The sequence below is a fragment of the Azolla caroliniana genome, unplaced genomic scaffold (genome assembly GCF_043228905.1).
Source record: "Azolla caroliniana isolate FFs.n. ecotype wild unplaced genomic scaffold, voAzoCaro1.0.p SCAF_10, whole genome shotgun sequence".
NCBI classification, from domain to species: Eukaryota; Viridiplantae; Streptophyta; class Polypodiopsida; order Salviniales; family Salviniaceae; genus Azolla; species Azolla caroliniana.
Genome location: NW_028230445.1, coordinates 20,102,819 through 20,121,757, shown reverse-complemented (window position 1 = coordinate 20,121,757; position 18,939 = coordinate 20,102,819). Strand labels below are relative to the sequence as shown.

General features: G+C 38.3%; 2 protein-coding genes across 2 annotated transcripts; one reads left to right on the top strand and one right to left on the bottom strand.

Annotated features, from left to right (window-relative positions):
- The first annotated feature begins 340 nt into the window (after nucleotides 1-340).
- Nucleotides 341-4,331, top strand: LOC147859451 (Carbohydrate-binding-like fold). The gene has a single exon (XM_087326519.1). It carries the CDS (start codon nucleotides 398-400, stop codon nucleotides 4,082-4,084), a length of 3,687 nt encoding a protein of 1,228 aa, XP_087182645.1. The 5' UTR covers nucleotides 341-397; the 3' UTR covers nucleotides 4,085-4,331.
- Nucleotides 4,332-15,439: 11,108 nt separating this feature from the next.
- On the bottom strand, nucleotides 15,440-17,423 carry LOC147859450 (uncharacterized). The gene has a single exon (XM_087325321.1). The coding sequence runs from the start codon at nucleotides 17,368-17,370 to the stop codon at nucleotides 16,297-16,299; it is 1,074 nt and encodes a 357-aa protein (XP_087181447.1). The 5' UTR covers nucleotides 17,371-17,423; the 3' UTR covers nucleotides 15,440-16,296.
- Nucleotides 17,424-18,939: the final 1,516 nt, after the last annotated feature.

Genomic DNA, 18,939 nt, shown 5'->3' with positions numbered 1-18,939 from the left:
GGAAGTTGGAGGGCTCTTGGGGGATGTGAGAGATTAGCATGGTTACTGACATTGGCACTTCTAGCGGGAAGCTCCGACGAACTGCGAAGCATGCAACTCGAGGAACAGATCAATCGATGGAAGCTCTCTTATGATCTTAAATTAGACAAGACAAAAGGAAAGATGGATGGATGGGAAAGGGAAGAAAACCAGAAGGGCAGTTTTGTAATTAGCAGAAGTTGAAAGGGAGGGGCAAGGGCAGCTACCAAATATATGAATAAAGTGTCTCTTACCCCACCCAAAAGAATTGGAAGAAGAACAAAATACATATGATATATACATATAGGCTTGATTTTTTTGTTCTCTCTCTTTTTGCTCTACAAGATCTGAAGACAGAGACAGAGACAGAGACAGGGGCATGGCTCTGTTTCTGCTCCTTCCTTCCCTGCTCTGTTTCTCTCTCGTTTCTTCCTCCTTCTCCCCCGTTTCTTCTTCTTCAGATGTAATCCATGGCTGTGGAGGATTCGTAGAACCAGATCCGAAGCTAACTCGCGTCAAATCGAATTCAGATCCGAAGCCAGACTACTCCCACATCACTGTAGATCTTCAAACCACCGACGGTCTCATCAAAGAAACAGTTCATTGTGCTCCGAATGGTTACTATTTCATCCCTTCTTATGACAAAGGTACGTTTTTCCTCTCTGTGAAAGGACCCCCTGGATGGTCATGGAACCCCACCAGAGTCACTGTGATCGTTGATAATAAAGGCTGTAATGGAAATAACGACATTAACTTCCGATACACCGGCTTTTCCCTTTCCGGAAAAGTGGTCGGTGTTGTTGGAGGACCTAGTTGTTCATCAAAAGGGAAAGGTCCTGCTGGTGTTAGTATTAGACTGATGTCTAAAAATGGTTATCATGATGATACTGAGAATGTTGCAATTAATGATGCTCTTTTACCTTCCGTTTTGACCACTTTCGATGGCGAGTTTAAGTTTGTTGACCTAACCCCTGGTGAATATGTGCTTGAAGCTCATCACCCAAACTTTGATTTGGAGATTAAAGGTGACCCACATGTAAAATTAGGGTTTGGGAATGTTGATGTTGGCGAGATTTTCTTCGTCAATGGTTATAGTGTAGAAGGTTCAGTTGTTTCACAAGGAATTCCTGTGTTGGGTGTCCATGTATATCTTTATTCGGACGATATCACGGCTGTTAAGTGTGGAACCAAATCCATAAGCAATCTTGCTTCACATGGCAAAGGTTTGTGCCATTCGGTTTCGGATGCCAACGGGAAGTTTGTGTTTAATTCTCTTCCATGTGGGAAGTATAAACTAGTGCCATTCTATAGAGGAGAAAACACGGTTTTTGATGTTTCTCCTTCAGAGGTCGAAGTGAATGTTGGTCACCAAAACATTTTCATATCTGAACCATTTAAAGTAACTGGATTCTCTATTGGAGGCCGTGTCATCAGTAGTCAAGGAGAAGGTATTGAAGGAGTTCAGATACTTATCGATGATCTGTTGAAAGCAGTCACTGATGTTGGTGGTTACTACAAGCTTGATCAAGTCACTTCAACCAAGTACACGATCAAAGCTCAAAAGCCTCATTATAAGTTCTCAAGCTTAGAAAACTTTATGGTGCTACCCAACATGGCTTCATTGCCAGACATTGTTGCCACTAAATATGATTTATGTGGGTCTATTGTCATCGATAGCAACACACATAGTTTAAGGCGCCAAGTGGCATTAACACATGGGCCAGCCAATGTGAATGCACAAACTAAATGGGTGGACGTGACAGGATCTTTTTGTTTCGAGGTGCCACCGGGAGAGTATAGATTAACACCTTTAACTAGTAAGGCCGAGCAATTAAGTGGCCTTGTCTTTGCTTCCTCTTACATTGATGTTGTTGTCACCATGCCGATCCTTGATGTTGTGTTAACTCAAGCACAAGTGAGTGTATCGGGCTCAGTGAAATGTATTGTGGAATGTGATGCCAATGTCTCAGTGTTCCTCTCACCCATAGTTCCAGGCACTCAAACACTAGATCCAAAGAGGAAGCAGGCCACAAGCTTGAGAGATGACAGCAGTAGTTTCTTATTTGAGAAAGTTTTACCAGGAAAGTACCAATTAACTGTTCGGCATGAGCTTTTGAATGATATTCCTCGTTTGGATGATGCATGGTGTTGGGAAAAAAACACTCTTGAAGCTGACGTTGGAACATCAAACCTTGAAAACATTCAGTTTATACAAAAGGGTTTTTGGATGGCTGTGCACTCTACTCATGATGCGGAAGCCTCGATCTTACACCCTGATGGTAAGACTAGTACAAGGCATATTGTGAAAGGATGGCAACATATATGTGTGGAACAACCTGGGGTTTACACATTACAAATCTTGAAGACGTGTACCTTATTTGGGTTGTTTCCATTCACATTTGACACTTCCAACCCCATTCCCATCAAGCTGGTTGCCCAGAAGTATATGCTTTCTGGTCAAATTCTCATCGAGAACAGTGCAAATATGAATGTGGAAGAATTGGCAAATAATATTGTTGTCCTTGTGTGGAGAGGTGATGGATCTTTCGCAGACTCTAATAATCGCCTGCAACCTGTAACTGGTGAAGATGGAAGTGCTTTCTTGGAATATATTCATTGGGCTGATATGGGTGATAAACTCACTTTTGTCCCAAGGGATGTACGTGGTATAACTGGATATGGAGAGTCAGAAAGTGCCCAGGAGTACCTCTTTTACCCAAGGGAACAACATGCATATGTTGAGGTTGATGGTTGCCAACCAAGTATTCCTTCGTTTGTTGCTAGGCCAGGAATGTATATAAAAGGCAATGTGAGCCCATCATTGGCAGGGGTCAACATCATCATTCGTAAAGAGGGGGAGAAGAATGGAGATGCTTTAATGACTGTTGTAACTGAAAGTGATGGATCCTATGCTGTTGGGCCGCTCTATGATGATATAAGTTATGTGGTTGAGGCAGCTAAGGCTGGATATTATTGCAAAGCATTAGATAGTGAAAATTTTATATGCCAAAAGCTTGGCCAGATTCTTGTTCATATACTTCCTGGACAAGGGGCAGAAGATCAGCTACCGTCAGTTCTGCTTTCCTTAAGCGGAGATAGCGGATTCCGTAAGAATGCACTGACAAGCTATGGTGAAGAAGCTTATGTGTTTGATAGCCTTTTTCCTGGAAGTTTCTTCTTGCGTCCACTGCTAAAGGAATACAGCTTCTCCCCAGCCTCCTTGGCGATTGATCTTGAGTCAGGAAGTGTGGTAGATGTGAGCTTTACTGCATCTCGAATTTCATTTAGTGTTCTCGGAACAGTAACATCACTTACAGGTAAGCCTGAGGAGGGTATCTCCGTTGAGGCTCGTGCCGAGTCTAAAAGCTACTATGAAGAGGCCATCTCCGATGCTGAAGGTAAGTATCGGCTAAGGGGTCTAAAACCTGATACAATCTACTCCATTAAAGTGTCTTTAAAAGATGATGATAACACAGAGTTCTCATCAAGGATTGAACGAGCATCACCCTCATCTTACAAACTCCAAGTCAACATGAATGATAGCACTGGGGTTGACTTTGTAGTGTTTGATCGTCCTCTTACAACCATAATCACGGGCACAGTGGAAGGGGCAGAGAAATGGCAACAACACTTAGCAATCCGAGTGGTAGCTTCTTCCGGTTCTTCTTCGAGCTCGAGGGTTGAGAAAGTGATTCCTCTTCCACTATCACATTTCTTTGAAGTACAAGACCTTCCGAGGGGTAAGTACTCAGTGCAACTAGTATTGGGTCTCTCGGGCAAAACACATGGGTTTGAATCCGATTCAGTGGATATAGATCTTGGGAAGAATCCACAAGTTCATGTTGGGGCTCTTCGGTTCATCGTTCAGGAAGAACATGGTAAACAAGAACTTGCATCAGCCCCAGTGACGCCTGTTGTGGTTGCATTGCTTGTTATCATGTTGTTTTTTATTATACAAAAGGTGATTGCAGAAGGGCAGTTCTGGGTTCATACCGGTTCAACGGTCACAGCCTCTCCTTCTCAGCCCAGAAAAGAGAGGTCTCTCCTCCGGAAAAGAACGTATTGAACTTGGCCAAGGTTTGATGTAGGGATTTCTATTTTCCTCTTCTCATTCATTATGATTTAAAAAACCAAGTCGGTTCCAACAAAACATTATGCTATTTTGGTAGTCACATAAATGCTAGTTTATTCTACAGAGATCTTTTTTTGAGAGGGCTCAGTTGAATTCAGATGGTTAAATGTTTTCTTTTGTTTTGCTGAGATGGAGGAACATAAGATACACGGAAGGTAGTAAATGTTCTACTTGTTTGTCTGACCCTTCAAGATTTTAGTGATGGTGCTCTTCTTAAATGTTCTGGTATGCCTGTAGAATATGATAATGCATGTTAAAGGATTTCCACATATTTAGAGCTCAAAAGATTTAGTTCAATCTTGATGATTTTATAATTATCCCCTATATGAGGTGATGTGTATTTAATGTCCATTAAGTATGCAACTTATCTTTGTGCTTGGCCATCGAATTTTGAGAGGGTGATTAGAAAATAAATAAATCGGTAGTCTCTAATTCTTTCTGGAAAAGAACAGTTGCGTGTTTTGTGTCAATCAAATAGATGTAAAGCTTGTTTTGTTTCTTGTAAAATGGAATATTCCATTAGGAGCCAAATTTAAGATGGATGGTATGTGATATATGTAGTTACAGAAGCTTATATCACATTGTTAACACATAGACTCTGTTATTCATTGCAGAAAATAATACATCCTTGTTGAAAGAAAGATTGACCTGCCTTACAAAAAGAACTCATGTAATAAACACATCTTGCACATTTAACTTTCAAATTGTCAATGTTCAAAAATAGGTGGTGGGATGAAACCAAGTTTGTTCTTTCTTAATGTGGTGTGGTGATGGGCAGTGAAACTAAAGAGCCTCTATTTGATGTGGGCCATTACCTTGACAGGAGTGGACATGACAATCAAATTAGGGTTACATTGCTTTCAGTTTAAAATGGGTTTTTATCAAGCAAATAGTGATGATGCAAATATTGAAGCCAAGTGAGATGGAATATTTCATGCTTTTTGAGATGTTAATGTCAATTGAACATAGTGTCTTTGACAAACATTGGTGAGTATTATTGGCGGTGATGCAAATATTTGGGCCAATATAGACGGAATATTCTATGATCAATGACAAGTTGAATTGTGGCAAAGTGGTAGCTGATTGTTAGAGGCCAAACAACTTGACACGAAGTTGGGTGAGGTCAATGTCTATGAGAAGTCCTCATCTTGCCACAAAGTTGGGCGAGGTCAATGTCTATAAGAACAAGCTCGTTTATGAGATGTTCAGAGAGAAATGTTCAAGTAGTTGCCTTGCCTATATCAAACACTAATTGTCATCCTTGTTGGTGGGAGACTTCTTAAGTCTAGAGCTACTTTGTTTACCCCTTGATAGGGTACTCGAAGTTTCCTCTTTCATTATGATAATATGTTGTTCATGATCGTGCCAAATAGAAATGTGAATGATCTTATAGTTCATTTGGAAATTTGTAACGCTAAAAGTCTCAGTTTGGTTGGTATTTGAACAAGTTGCAAATTTCACTTTGGCTCATCCTATATGGATAATGTTAATTTGGGATCATCACTGGATACTATTTAATTGTATCTCAATGATATTCTCCTTTAATAGAGTTATATTCGAACAATTTCAAAATTTGTGCATGTTATGGGTGAACGAATCATGATGGCACCATTTCCAAAACATTTAGTAGTAGTTATGTGTGAGTCTCTATATCAGTATATTGTAACTTGTGGCCATTTGTTGATGTGAAAAAAGCTTATTAGATTATTGATGTATGTTACAAATGTCATGTTAGATTAATATGATTAATTGTGTGTAATTTTTCATGAATTCTTGGGTTAAGATTATATCTATAAGTGTGTAAATCACCACCAAAAGTTCTCCCTTACTACATATGTTAGTTAATACTAAAAAATTGACAATTTAAAAGATTTTGCTTTGAGGGGATTGTTCAATTGTCAATATTCGGTTGACTTAAGCTTTGACATTTCAACTAAAGCAATTTCAAAACTCTATGACTTTTCAATGAAAATGGTGCATACTTGAGTTTTTTGCAAGCAGAATTGCGTGTTTTAACATGTTTGTATGTGGATTTTGAATTGTTTTCATAGAAGTGGATTATAATGGGGGACTTGGTTCTAAAGCTTAAATATCTTAGTCTCTCAATATTGTCCTTTAATTTAATCATTTTTCGGTCTTTCGGACATTACTTCATTACCTCATTGCCCATGTCTTTGTATAAATAAACCAATGCTCTACTTGGAAAAACAAAGTACATTTGAGTTGTAACAGGACTTAAAAACATAAATGTCAAAGTCATCTAAGGATGATGACAACTTCCCCTTCTTGCAAATGGCATGAATAAGAATGGATATGTTGATAACTTCTATGATATAGGAATCCTAATAATAAACAAAAACGGCCCGAATTAGTGTTTTCTTTGTTGCGATTCGAGAATTCGACTAGAAACATGTTATTCACAATCACCCAAACTCTAACATCGGTAGTAAATGTGAAGAACGAAGTATTATTAAATAGTTGTCCAAATTAGTTTTGATCATGGCCATGGAAAGAATGAGTGCATGTTCTTTGAGTTGCAATAATGTGAACAATGTGTCCAAGTGCACTTTACATTTACCAATATATTATATTAAGAGTGTTAGTTTCCGTGGCATTCAAGAATATGTCCAGAATGCACATTGAGAATATTAAACTTTTGTTATTGAATATAGAGTAGGGATGTTTTTTATGCCCAACATTTGTTATCGGATATACAGTAGGGATGTTTTTCTGGATTTCTATTGAAAGTAGGCATGAATGTATAGATGACTTCCTTAATATTACTCGTGGTGTATGATTTAGTCAATAAAGGGGATGTTTATCACGACCGACATGTCCACAATAACATTTAGCATAAGTCCAATGCCATGCAAAAAAGTTAACTCTAGTCAACTTTAGATGATTTATGGAGAGCATTTGAGCATGGAATCGTCGGATGAATAAAGGGTACTGAGATAATTGACTCATCGTATGTATGGTACAAGGAACAGTCAAAGGTAGAGTTTCTTGTTTTATCATGAGGACGTGCCACAAAGGAGGGGAAACACATTCGTCGAATACATAATCATGTTGTAATCTTCATACCTCAGCATTGATGCAAGTAGGCTCACTGTGTGAAGGGAAAACACATCGGTCACATCTATGTTATAATCGTGTTGTAATCTTCAAACCTCAACATTGACACGAGAAGGGTCACTATGTGTGTGTGGACGAAGTAGACGAATGAAAGCACTAAGTGTGGACCCGACATTTGAGGTTGACTTGTCTGATAAAAGAGAAGAAATGTGTGTGCTGATGGAAACTCTGGGGCACGTGTGTCTTGCATATTGGGGGGGGGGGGAGACGAAACAAGGTGTTGGCCCAAAACAGAGGTAGGCAGGGCCACAAGGGGGATTGGGATTCATGTGAAAAGGAATGGAAGGTCCACGACAAATTGTGAAGAACTTAACGTGTCTTGGTTACTACGTATGTATCAATATGTATGTCCACAGGACTTGTCTTAGCAGCTCGAATTGATCGACACTGTCACGTGTATAATCTATATATACATTAACATACATATATACATACATACATACACACATACCCCTCCTTAGCTTCTTTTTTTATGTAGGACACAAAAAAGTGCCCAAAAAGCTAAGTTCTTTTTTGGAGAACCCATTGCTTGATTAGGACTCCTAATTACTATGCTTAATCAAACATTAAGGACTAATCATTGTGCTAACCATACCAACAATGTGGAGAAGCCCTCTGGTACCCTCCCCTTCATCATCCTTCTTCTGCATCTTAACCTTGCCTGCATCTTCATCTGCATCATCTTCTTATGCAATACTAATCATCTCGTTAAGCTGCTCATTAACACTAGCGAACCCACTCTGCAAGTCATTAGCGCTAATCCTTCCCCTGACCTAATTAGCGATTCTAATAAGCGTATTAAGGTAACCATCAATACCAAACCTCCCATTAAGCATCATCCAATGGAGATTGATGCTAATCGCATAATTAGTGATGCTAATCATGGGATTAGAGGAGACCATTATGATCATTTCGATGCCATTACTAAGATGGAGAGCTTGTGGACAATGAGAGGGTTGCTTCGTGGCACAACCTCTCCTCCCGGCAAAGACACTATTTCGTCTCCTCATGATTAAATGATTGATTATGGATGATTAAGTGATTGATGGTTGAGGATTAAATGATTGATGATTAAAGGGTCGTTGATTGATAATTAAATGGTTGATGATTGAAGATAGATGAATCCGTGATCCATGATCCACAATTAAAGATGGATAATGGTCGACAATTAAAGATCGATACTCAATGATTAATGATCCATGATAAAGGATCAATGATTAATGATAAATGGTTGATTATAACCATTGGTTTAAATTTTCTTTTGTAAGAGAACATCATATAATTCCTAACACTTGGCTCATAAATACTTGTAACTATACCATAATGAAACCCAATACTTTGTGTCACAAACAATTAGTCCCACTTTAATAATTCCTAAGCTAATATCAAACATAAGAGCCACTAAAATGAGCCTAATAATATACTTCCCAACACCCTTTCAAATGTATCCTATGACAAATACTAAATGCTAGATCCATATGAGAACATGATTGTTCTCATCTACTACCAACAATGCAATCGTCTAACCAATTACTCATCTATATATTGACATTATCATAACTTATAAGTTGAAGCTATGAAAGAATCCATGGATGAAACTTTGTGCAAAGATTCAGGGTTGGAACCACGGAATTAAGTTATGCATGTGTGTACCTAGCTAGACATATATACTTAAGGTGGAAATTCACAAAAACTTATGTGGGATTTTAAACAATCAACATTGGAGAGTTTCCACTTAAATTGGATTTGTTCATTTTTAGGTAAAGTGTCTTGTAAGTTCACATTTCTAAGGCTTAGGTTAGGGGCTCTTATATTATGAAGCATATGATTTAAGAATGGATTTGTAATGAGCTCTTTGCAAAATATGTTTTCATGGTCCAAAAATGTAAATTAGTACCTCATATAATAGTTCATTTACAATATGCATATGTCATTCTTCAAACTCAGATTGGCAAACTTTATTGAAGGTCTCCCAAGGTTAACCTTCGTTCATAACCAAGCCTATGATTCATGGGTAGAGTATTCATCGAGTCATGGGACTAATGGGATCCCTTCCATTTTACTATGTGTCTATGTACAAGATTTCCATTGGTGCACTACAACACGTTTCATGGTCACATGTTGCATGATCACAATAATGTCACATGTTGTGTATTTTAACTTGGCATAGATTCTTATTGAGCAATCATAAGAAACTATAGTCTTTTGAAGATCCATGTTGTGCCTATACTAAAGTCCTTACAATTTCACCGAGTCATATGAATGATCACAAAACTATAGTAGTTTTCTTGTAACAAGAAAGAGTTTCTTATATCCTCATATAATATATATGAAAATCATTATACAATGTGTACCTCCTCAATATTCCCGAGTAATAAATCCTTCAACAAATCAATCGCCCTTCTCAACTAAGGTTTATCAACCATGAACCAAAACCAAAATCTATTTTCTTTGATTTCAACCATGACATTGTGAGATAACTTGCAAAAATTTTCACATCTATAATTTAATGGCATCAAACTAAAAAATTAGGTGGGAATGCATTCAAGCCTAAAATAATGTACTAATAATCCTTGTATATCCCTTCAACAACAACGGCTAGCTAGGGACATATACGTAGATATGAGAGAGTAGGATATAATTAGATTTATAAGATATCTCCATACATCCTAGAGATAATCGTAGTAAATGAGAGTTGCATGAATAAAGGATACATCCAACGACATTGCAACAACATAATCAAGAACATTAGAGCGAAGAGTTGAAACATAACTTATAAATTGATGGAAATGTACTAGCATAGTAGGTTCACATTTTGATGATCATTGAGTAGCTCACACACTAGGTAGCCCATGTCTAATGGTTCCCAACATCTCACAATAAGATGCGTGTAAGTATTGGAATTTCATTTGTTTTTAGTGGAGAGAATTAAACATTGCTTTCATGACATAAATGTTACCAAGGAAATGAATACCTTCAAAAGATACCTAGCATTAACACATTTGTCTTGCCTTCACCTCAAAGTCCAATTAATCCTAATTACATTCTCGCACATAGACACAACAGTCAAATGTTCCTCTTAAATCAACATTTTCTAATAGTTTCAAATCGAAAACCTTACGTCAATATAATCCAAACCTCTGATATGATTCAACCATGTGAGCAAACGTATGCAACAATCTTTATCGTGTATGTCGGTTTCATAAAGAGATATTTCACTTGGTGAGACACATGTACATGTGTGTTTTGTGTTGACAATCAAAACTTAGGAACCATTGTGAAAATGACCAAAATGTTATCAACCGTGAAAATGATTCTTTGATGAGAATAGCATGTGGGTTCTTATGAAAGTAGTGGCATCATTTTTTTCTATTTGTAGTTTTTGTAAAGGAATGGGACCATTTGCTACATGTATGCGTCATTTGTGTAAGCGTTATGATAACCTTTCATGTATAGACAATTAATTGATTTCTCATTAGGACAAGATTGTTGAGAATGAGTTAACATATGTTGTGAGAGTTAGTTAACATACGTACAATGGAGAACATAAAACCCACATAGAACTAGGAGAATGAATTGATCTTCATTATTGTGGAATGTGGAGGGATAACATGCATGTAAATGATACCCATGAACTATTAAAACATGTTGCTTTTATAGATGAGAATGGAAACCTTAGGTGTTGCAGCTTGAATGGAGAATATCAACACCTTCATGAATTGCCACTCGAACATCCAACAAACTAGATAAACCAATTGTATACGAAGAAGAGGATGTTACAAATGTTCTTGCTATGAGTGCGGTATACTATGAAAAACAATTATACCTCTGAATCCACAAAAAGAGACTGATAAACCTAAAATATAGAATTGGTAAGTAATTTCACAATTTGGTATATTTGGAAGGGCAGATGTTTGAAGGTATTACAAAAAGACATGACCAGATAAATTATGGGATTTGGATAGAGATTGTGCATAATTTGAAAGGTTCTTTGGATAATATATTTAGAGTTTCATGCCATCTAGGACAAAAGAATATTTAATAGACTGTTTTCTGCTAAGGTGGAGTGGCTCTATTCCACATCGAAGTACTTATTTAAGCAAACAATTAGAACATAGCACAGGGTCATAACCTAAATGTTCATATTTCATGTATAGCCTTAATACGAACATAGTACCTATCTTGAAAACAAAAACAATTCATACATTATTTGGGATAGCCGTATACACAAGAAAAGATATTGGTGGTCAACTTCGTGAACTAGACGAGGATAATCCCTCGCCCTTTAGACAATGATTGAATTGAAATTCTCACCATAGTTGGACAATGGTATTTGTAAGCCTTGTTCATACGAAAACAAGTAGGTAGTTTGTAATCTTGGAAATAATACATTGAGCAACTTCCTCTACCAATTCAAGGAGTAATATATAGATATCAAAGGTGGTACTTCCCGAGTCTATATAATGAAGGATTATTCGTAAAGAGGATTTATTATGTATTTATGAATTGTTGGTGTTTTCATATTGAGGTACAATAGTTTACAATTTATTTATATAGAGCATTTATTGAATATCTAGCATTAAATTAAACAACAATATGAAAGTGTTGACTTTATGAATCATGCAAAAGTCATTAGATATGTCGTGGAAAATTATCGTAAACATTTATGAAGCAAAATTGCAAACATCCACTACACAAAAATGACGTTGAACCGGTAAAGTTTGTGCTTTCAATGCTATACAATGATTTCATGTTGTGTTGACATCATAAAAACTTTTCATCGTGGAATGTAGTCTCTATGAATAAAAAAATCCAAGGGATGTGGAATTTGATATTGTACCAAGGACTGGTTTTGATTCCATGCAATTGGGTGGAGATGATCTATGTCACATTATTCACATTCTTCCATTTGAATCGGGTTGCTTCTTGTGATCCCATGCAATTGGGTGAGGCGATATTAATTAGATTGTTTGTAACATTGTTTGGTTCAAAGTATGTCACTTATACGTCTGATTTATATAATCCATAGAGTTATGCAACAATTCAAAAGAATGTGCAAATACTTATGATATATTATATATTTGCAAGAAAATGTTAGGTCATGTCAACGGATTTTTGGTAGCTTTTGCATGTGTGAACCATATCGAGAAACATGTGTGTAGGCAAGAATGGAATAACTATCATTCATACTCCTAACCTTTCTTTACGTAAGTAGCATAAGTGACCTAAAACATAGAATTTGGTGCTCCTAGAAATGTGTTGCTTGGTGTATTGTTCAGCAAATGCATTGGAAAAATGCTAGTTTGCTTTCGACCTTAGCTTAGAAAAAAATTGATCATATATTCATCAACAAAAACCAAACCTCAAAGCTCCTTTCTCATTAGAATGGATCTATCCCTTAAGCAAAACAACAAACAATCTATGAAGTACTCCAAAATTTGGATTCCTTCTTGTGTAAATAGGTTGCTATGTGGTACGGAGAAGAGATTGAACATGATTTATATAGCTTTACTTGGACGAAAAACATAAATAAATATATTGTGTTTTAAAAGTGGAAATGATAGAAAACTGACACGAATGTCTTAGTCTAAACAGTTAGGGTGTCTAAGAAGAATCAATATGCATGAATTTCATTTCCCCTCCATTATACATTCTCTCAAATGCATTTCTAAGCCATTATGGAAAGTGCCAACCAACATATAATTCCATCTATGATTTGAGAGAACCTTGAGGCCAACGTTTGAAGGGACTCACTATTTTGTACGGATTGCAAGAATTATCGTAGAATATTTTGGTTTGTAGTTATTGACACTCAAACGACAATGGGTACTAGAGTTTTCCAAGACAATAATATGCGTTTTCCAAGATAATTTTTCCTAACAACATTGTATCATGGAAGAATAACAAAAGCAAGATGAAAGCACTCCCATTTAAATATTCTGAACCATTTCTTGATGTGCGTGGAATTGTTGTGGGCCATCCTTGTGATGTGAGAGATATGGCATTTTCTATGAGTGACAACTCCAAAACTTCCCTAACGGATCTATTTCCTGTTGGTTGAGGGAGAACCATTTTTGCACATTCCGAAGCTTGAAAGGCCCCAATATTGTGTCCAAGATTTTCATTATGATTATTAAAAAAGGAAGAAATGGTTTGGGTGATGGTTCGCATTACACGTGCTTCATGATGCATCAAATAGATTTTCAATGCACTAAGGTATTCTTGTACGATGAATTCATCACAATTTGGAAGAGAATGTTATGGCTTAGGCTTCACACATTATATTATACATGTTGCACAAAACTATCTTCTTCTCCGAATCGCATGAAATTCATTGACCGTGTGTTTTACCCCAAGAAAGTTCTACCATGCTCTACCTTCGATCACATTCAACATAGTTTTTCTCATGTATTCTCAGCATTTACATATTCCCATCACCACCTTTCTTTCTCAATCACCGCATGGCACTCTTGATTGCAATGCTTATTATAAAAAAATTGTAACATTTTGAGACATATACCGACCCATACAAAATATATTTTCCAATTTTTGTCCTTTGGATATCTTTGACCTTTAAGGGCAGCCATAAAATCTCTTTTTCTCTTACTCTCTAAGAAGGCAATGCCCCATGCCCTCACCAGTTTGAAACCAACTAATGTCATTCAAAGTCAATTTTAAAACCTTGATCAAGTCTCCAACTCATAATAATGAATAAGTAGTATGCTTAAGAAAGTGTCAACAAATTGCTTTGAAAATTGGTATCCAAAAGACTTCATTTTGTTGTTGACCATTCAATCTTTTTTTATTTTTATATTGTTGCACGTTTCTTTAGTTCATGCCTTCCATACGTATACAAAATGGATCGCTTCTCATAAATTACTCTTTTAGGTGGGAATATATCTAGAGGTTACATGAATCAATCGTATAAACATCCTATAAAACAATATCAACACAATCATCACATGTAAATTTTATTGAACCATATTCAACATTATGTGTAGAAAACTACTACATTGCCTTAAATATGTGTATATTGCTTTCGAAAAAGAGTTTCCTACATACTCTTATCTTGGGGATTCTTGAACTTCCCATCTATCAAATATTTACATATTGAACCTTCGGATATCACTGCGCCATGTTTAGATGTAATAGTCTACCTAATTCCTAAAGCTATAACATAATGTGGTTGAATTAGTCAAGGAGATATGGTTGATGCTTTTGAATACTCTAAGAGGTCAATATGAGGCAATAATTGGTGAGCCCGATGATGTGTTTCGTAAGCAACAATATTTTAGAGAAATGTGGACAAAGGCAAAGATCTTCACCTCTTTTGGGGAGAGAATGAAGTGGAGATATGCTCCGCCAAGGTGGCTCTTTCCACCCCTTATTATGGAAGGATCTTGATTTTAGATGTGTAAATGCAATTTCTAAGGTAGTTGCGTTAGGGCTTTTGCTATTCGACATGTTGGTTGATGTGGTTATCGTGGTTGTGTTTTCATGTATGAGTTCTTTATAGCGTTTGGGCATCTTTCAATTAATACCAAGGTGAATCTTAAAAGAAATAAAAAACCTTGTACAAAGCAAACATTTTAAGTATACCTTACTTCCATAAAAGAAACCCCATGGATGAAGCCCTCAATGTGGCACCACAATTTGATACAAAATACAAGCTATAAGAAAAGCAATGGATAATGTTTCCCTCATAAAAGAAAAGAGTGACCATGCTCAATGTTATCCAATTTTGTGTCCGGTATAAGTTATAACACATCAAATCGATGACATATATAAAATAGCTTAGAAGTCATCATTTGTGAAAGTGCAAAACCCGAGTGTAAGGTCTTGTTGCTTTCACATCAATCGACAAACTATTACTTTTTTACGAGTCATTGGGTTTACAAGATTTACCCACTAAATGACACCTTACACAACTCTACTTTTACGTTTTCTTTCATAATCAACATTGCATACTTGCAACTTTGAGGATGACCTCTTCTAAGACATTACTCCTTGGCCATATCGATTCCCAACTTACATCTCTCTCTCTCTCTCTCTCTCTCTCTCTCAAAGGGACAAAGTTGGATATTATGAGAGTTTCAAGAACAATGACAAACATGTGATGTTTGTGTCTATGCATTAGAAGTCTTCAAGACATGACAATCATTGTCACCCACTAGTGGACACAATCTTCGAGCAATATACTCTCACCCACTAGTGGACACTGGACACAATTTGTTTGTCATGTTATTCGCAAGGTGCCTAGGGCAAATTACATGACCACTACATTGATATAAAACTAGAATTAGAAAAAACCAAACATCCAATATGGGAAAAACAAACAAATGGGCACACAATTGAGCCACCAATATGAAGGAACACCTAAATTATTTCAAGCCACCAAAACCCTAGCAAGAACAAGATGATGGTAAGAGGAGGCAGTGGTTGAGGCCACGATATAGCAAGGCAAATGCATGTGAACCCTCCCCGCCTTTGGTTGTTGGCTTGGTGGTTTACGCCATAGCATTAAGGCCATAAAATGGAGATAATCTAGGGTTTAATCCTTGCCATGGGCTAGGCCCTGTCTCATAGATCGCACTCTCGATTCTCCTATGGATCTTAAAAAGATATATATCTATCTTTTAGCAAACACAAAGACACAAATGGAGGTGATCCCTAGGGCAAGATGTCTTTGAAGTCTCACAAACTATATTGTATGTAGGTATGAATTTGGAAACGGGGCACTTTCGATCGTGGGTGCACAAATGCGGGTCCGGTAACTAAACAAAATGGGAACTCCAAGATAATTTTATTTTATAACTAGTCTATAAATACCCTTAAGAGCAAATGGTTTAAAACATGATTCTTTGGGAAATAGTATGAAGTGATGATGCTTGAGATACCATGAGGAAAAGAAATGGTCCCCCCTTCGGGTGTGTTGTGTGTGTGTTCGGACAGACGGATTCTCTTACGGCCATGGATGCACGAAATGTGTGTGTTTGGACAGACGGATTCTCTTACGGCCATGGATGCACGAAAAAGCCGCGCCACCTCAACTCGGCGAGGAGTCGGAATGCATCATCACGAGTAGTGGGTGCGAACATCGCCCAATGAAACGCGCGCATGCTCGGGTGATCGTAGTGCACCTCTACGAAGAGCTCATCGATAATGGCGGCCATGTCGGGGTCGTCCATCCAGTGCCGGAGGATGGGCCACTCGCTCCCCTCGATGTCCATCTTCACGACCACGGTGTCTTGGGGAGACAAGCGGAGCTCCTCCTTGATGAACCGCGTGATGTCGACCGACTTCTTGTTGTCGATGCCTTGGGCATCATCACTCACGAACGCATTGTACACGTGGATCCGCGGGAGCATCCACGAGGGCACGCCGGGCTTTGACTTGACGCGGCGTGCGAACTCGTTAGAGTTGGCATAGTTGGAGTCTTCGACGAAGCTATCGTTGGCCGGGATCCGTAGGAGGTTGGGGTCGATCTCGAAGGCGTGGACCTCGGTGAAGTCGCACGGGTACATGTGCATGAACCACGTGATGCTCGTGGAGAATGCGTTGGCCCCGAGGTCTAGGTAGACCCGGCGGGCCGCAGAATTGAGGTCTTCTTGGGACGCGAGGAGCCATGGGAGGAGGTGGGTCTTGTCCTCCACGTCCTCCACAAAACGGAGCGCGAACCCCCTCCGGAAGTTGTTCTCGGGCTCGAGTTTCTCGATGAGGTGCCCTTTCACACGGCACGTGGCCGATCTCCCCGTCCACTTCATCTGGCGCCACGGATCCTCCTCCTTCCTCGTCTCCCATGCCAATGTCGCGATGGGCACCTCCTCCATGTGGCCTTCGAGGGTTCGGCATTGTGGGGGCTCCTGCACCACCGGGATCGGCACCTTTGCAAGGCTTGTGCATGCGGTGTCTCGGAAAATGTTGACGGCGGGGAGACCGCTCCCCGTGGTGGTGCTGGAGGGGTGGAAGGTGTTGGAGATGAGGTCGACCACAACATATGAGGAGAGCATGATGATGAGGCCATAGAGAAGCCATGGATGTGCACCATTGGAGCTCATGGCACCTTCCTTTCCCTTCCCTCTCATGAAACAAGGAGTAGAAGATCTCTCTCTCTCTCTCTCTCTCTCTCTCTCTCTCTCTCTCTCTCTCTGGAATGAAGGAGAAGCAAGGGGTAAAGACAATGATATCTCTCTCTCTCTCTCTCTATATATATGACGATCTAAATGTATACTTTGCAACCACTACAACTAGTAATGGTCCAATAATATCTAAATCCCACTTAGAAAATATCTTATAGCTAGCAATCTTTCTTGAGATTCAGGCATTAACCTTCTTTGTTAACCTTCTTTGTTGATATAATTGACATTCGTGACATGATCTGTAACAATGTACCACATCCCTATACATGCTTGGCCATGTTACTTAGTTTGCATGATCTTCACATCCCTATACATGCTTGGCCATGTTACTTAGTTTGCATGATCTTCACATCCCTATACATGCTTGGCCATGTTACTTAGTTTGCACGATCTTCCTTGTGGAATGAGGGAGAAATAAGGGAATATATATATATATATATATATAGAGAGAGAGAGAGAGAGAGAGAGAGAATATCTTATAGCTAACAATCCTTCTTGCGATTCATGCATTAACCTTCTTTGTTGATATAATTGACATTCGTGACATAATCTACGCCAATGTACCACATCCCTATATATGCTTGGTCATGTTACTTGAGTTTGCATGATCTTTCTTGTAGAATAAAGGAAAAGTTAACACAATATATATATATATATATATATATATATATATATGTATGTATATTGTACATGTATATGTAGGCATGGAAAAGAAAGAGAGAGAGGGAGAGTCTCTAAATTAGGTTGCATGATGGGTGTAGCTCAGTTGGTAAGGTTCTCCAATGGAGACAAGGAGGTCATGGGTTCAATCCCTATATAAAGAGATATCTATGAAGTATATAATGGAGAGGTGAGTAAATTTGGGTTTCAAACCCAAGACATAGTGGCTCGTAGTGTAACAACTTACCAATAGGGTAAGCTAATAACAAAAAGAGAGAGTCTCTAAATTAGGTTTAATGTAATGAATGATACGAAGACTTGTATGTGTCACATGTTCGTACATATTGTGTGTGTAGGGCATAGGTGAGGGTCCTTGTCTCATGGGTCACATTCCGACAACCGCCATCCCTGCCACTTGAATAAGAGGTTAACTCGTAATGTTTTCTCATGCTTGATCAACATACATAACATTGACTCTTCTTTTCCCCCTAATGCCCTAGAGTTATTCTTTGTGTTCACATGTGGGCAGTTCCCTAGCATTTTAGTGGAAGACCTCCCATCCACATGTATATGAGTGTCTCATATCATTGCCATCAAGAACAATATTGAAGCGTCATCCAATCAAACAAACCAATCATTGCCTTATTAAAGCGATAGGAACTTAATAAGACTTCAATCATCATGTGTCATGTTTATTGGTTTAGAGTTTGCCATGCAACCAACTAATGGAGAAGCACATATTCACAAGCAAGCCTTCACCTTGTTGACGTTGCATTCTTCCACATCTTACTGTAAAACCCATCCTACAATCAATTGAACGGAATACGATGACACACCCTTTTAGGCATGGCCAAA

Coding starts and splice junctions, on each gene's coding strand:
- LOC147859450 (XM_087325321.1), bottom strand. CDS start 17,370: ATGAGAGGGAAGGGAAAGGAAGGTGCCATGAGCTCCAATGGTGCACAT.
- LOC147859451 (XM_087326519.1), top strand. CDS start 398: ATGGCTCTGTTTCTGCTCCTTCCTTCCCTGCTCTGTTTCTCTCTCGTT.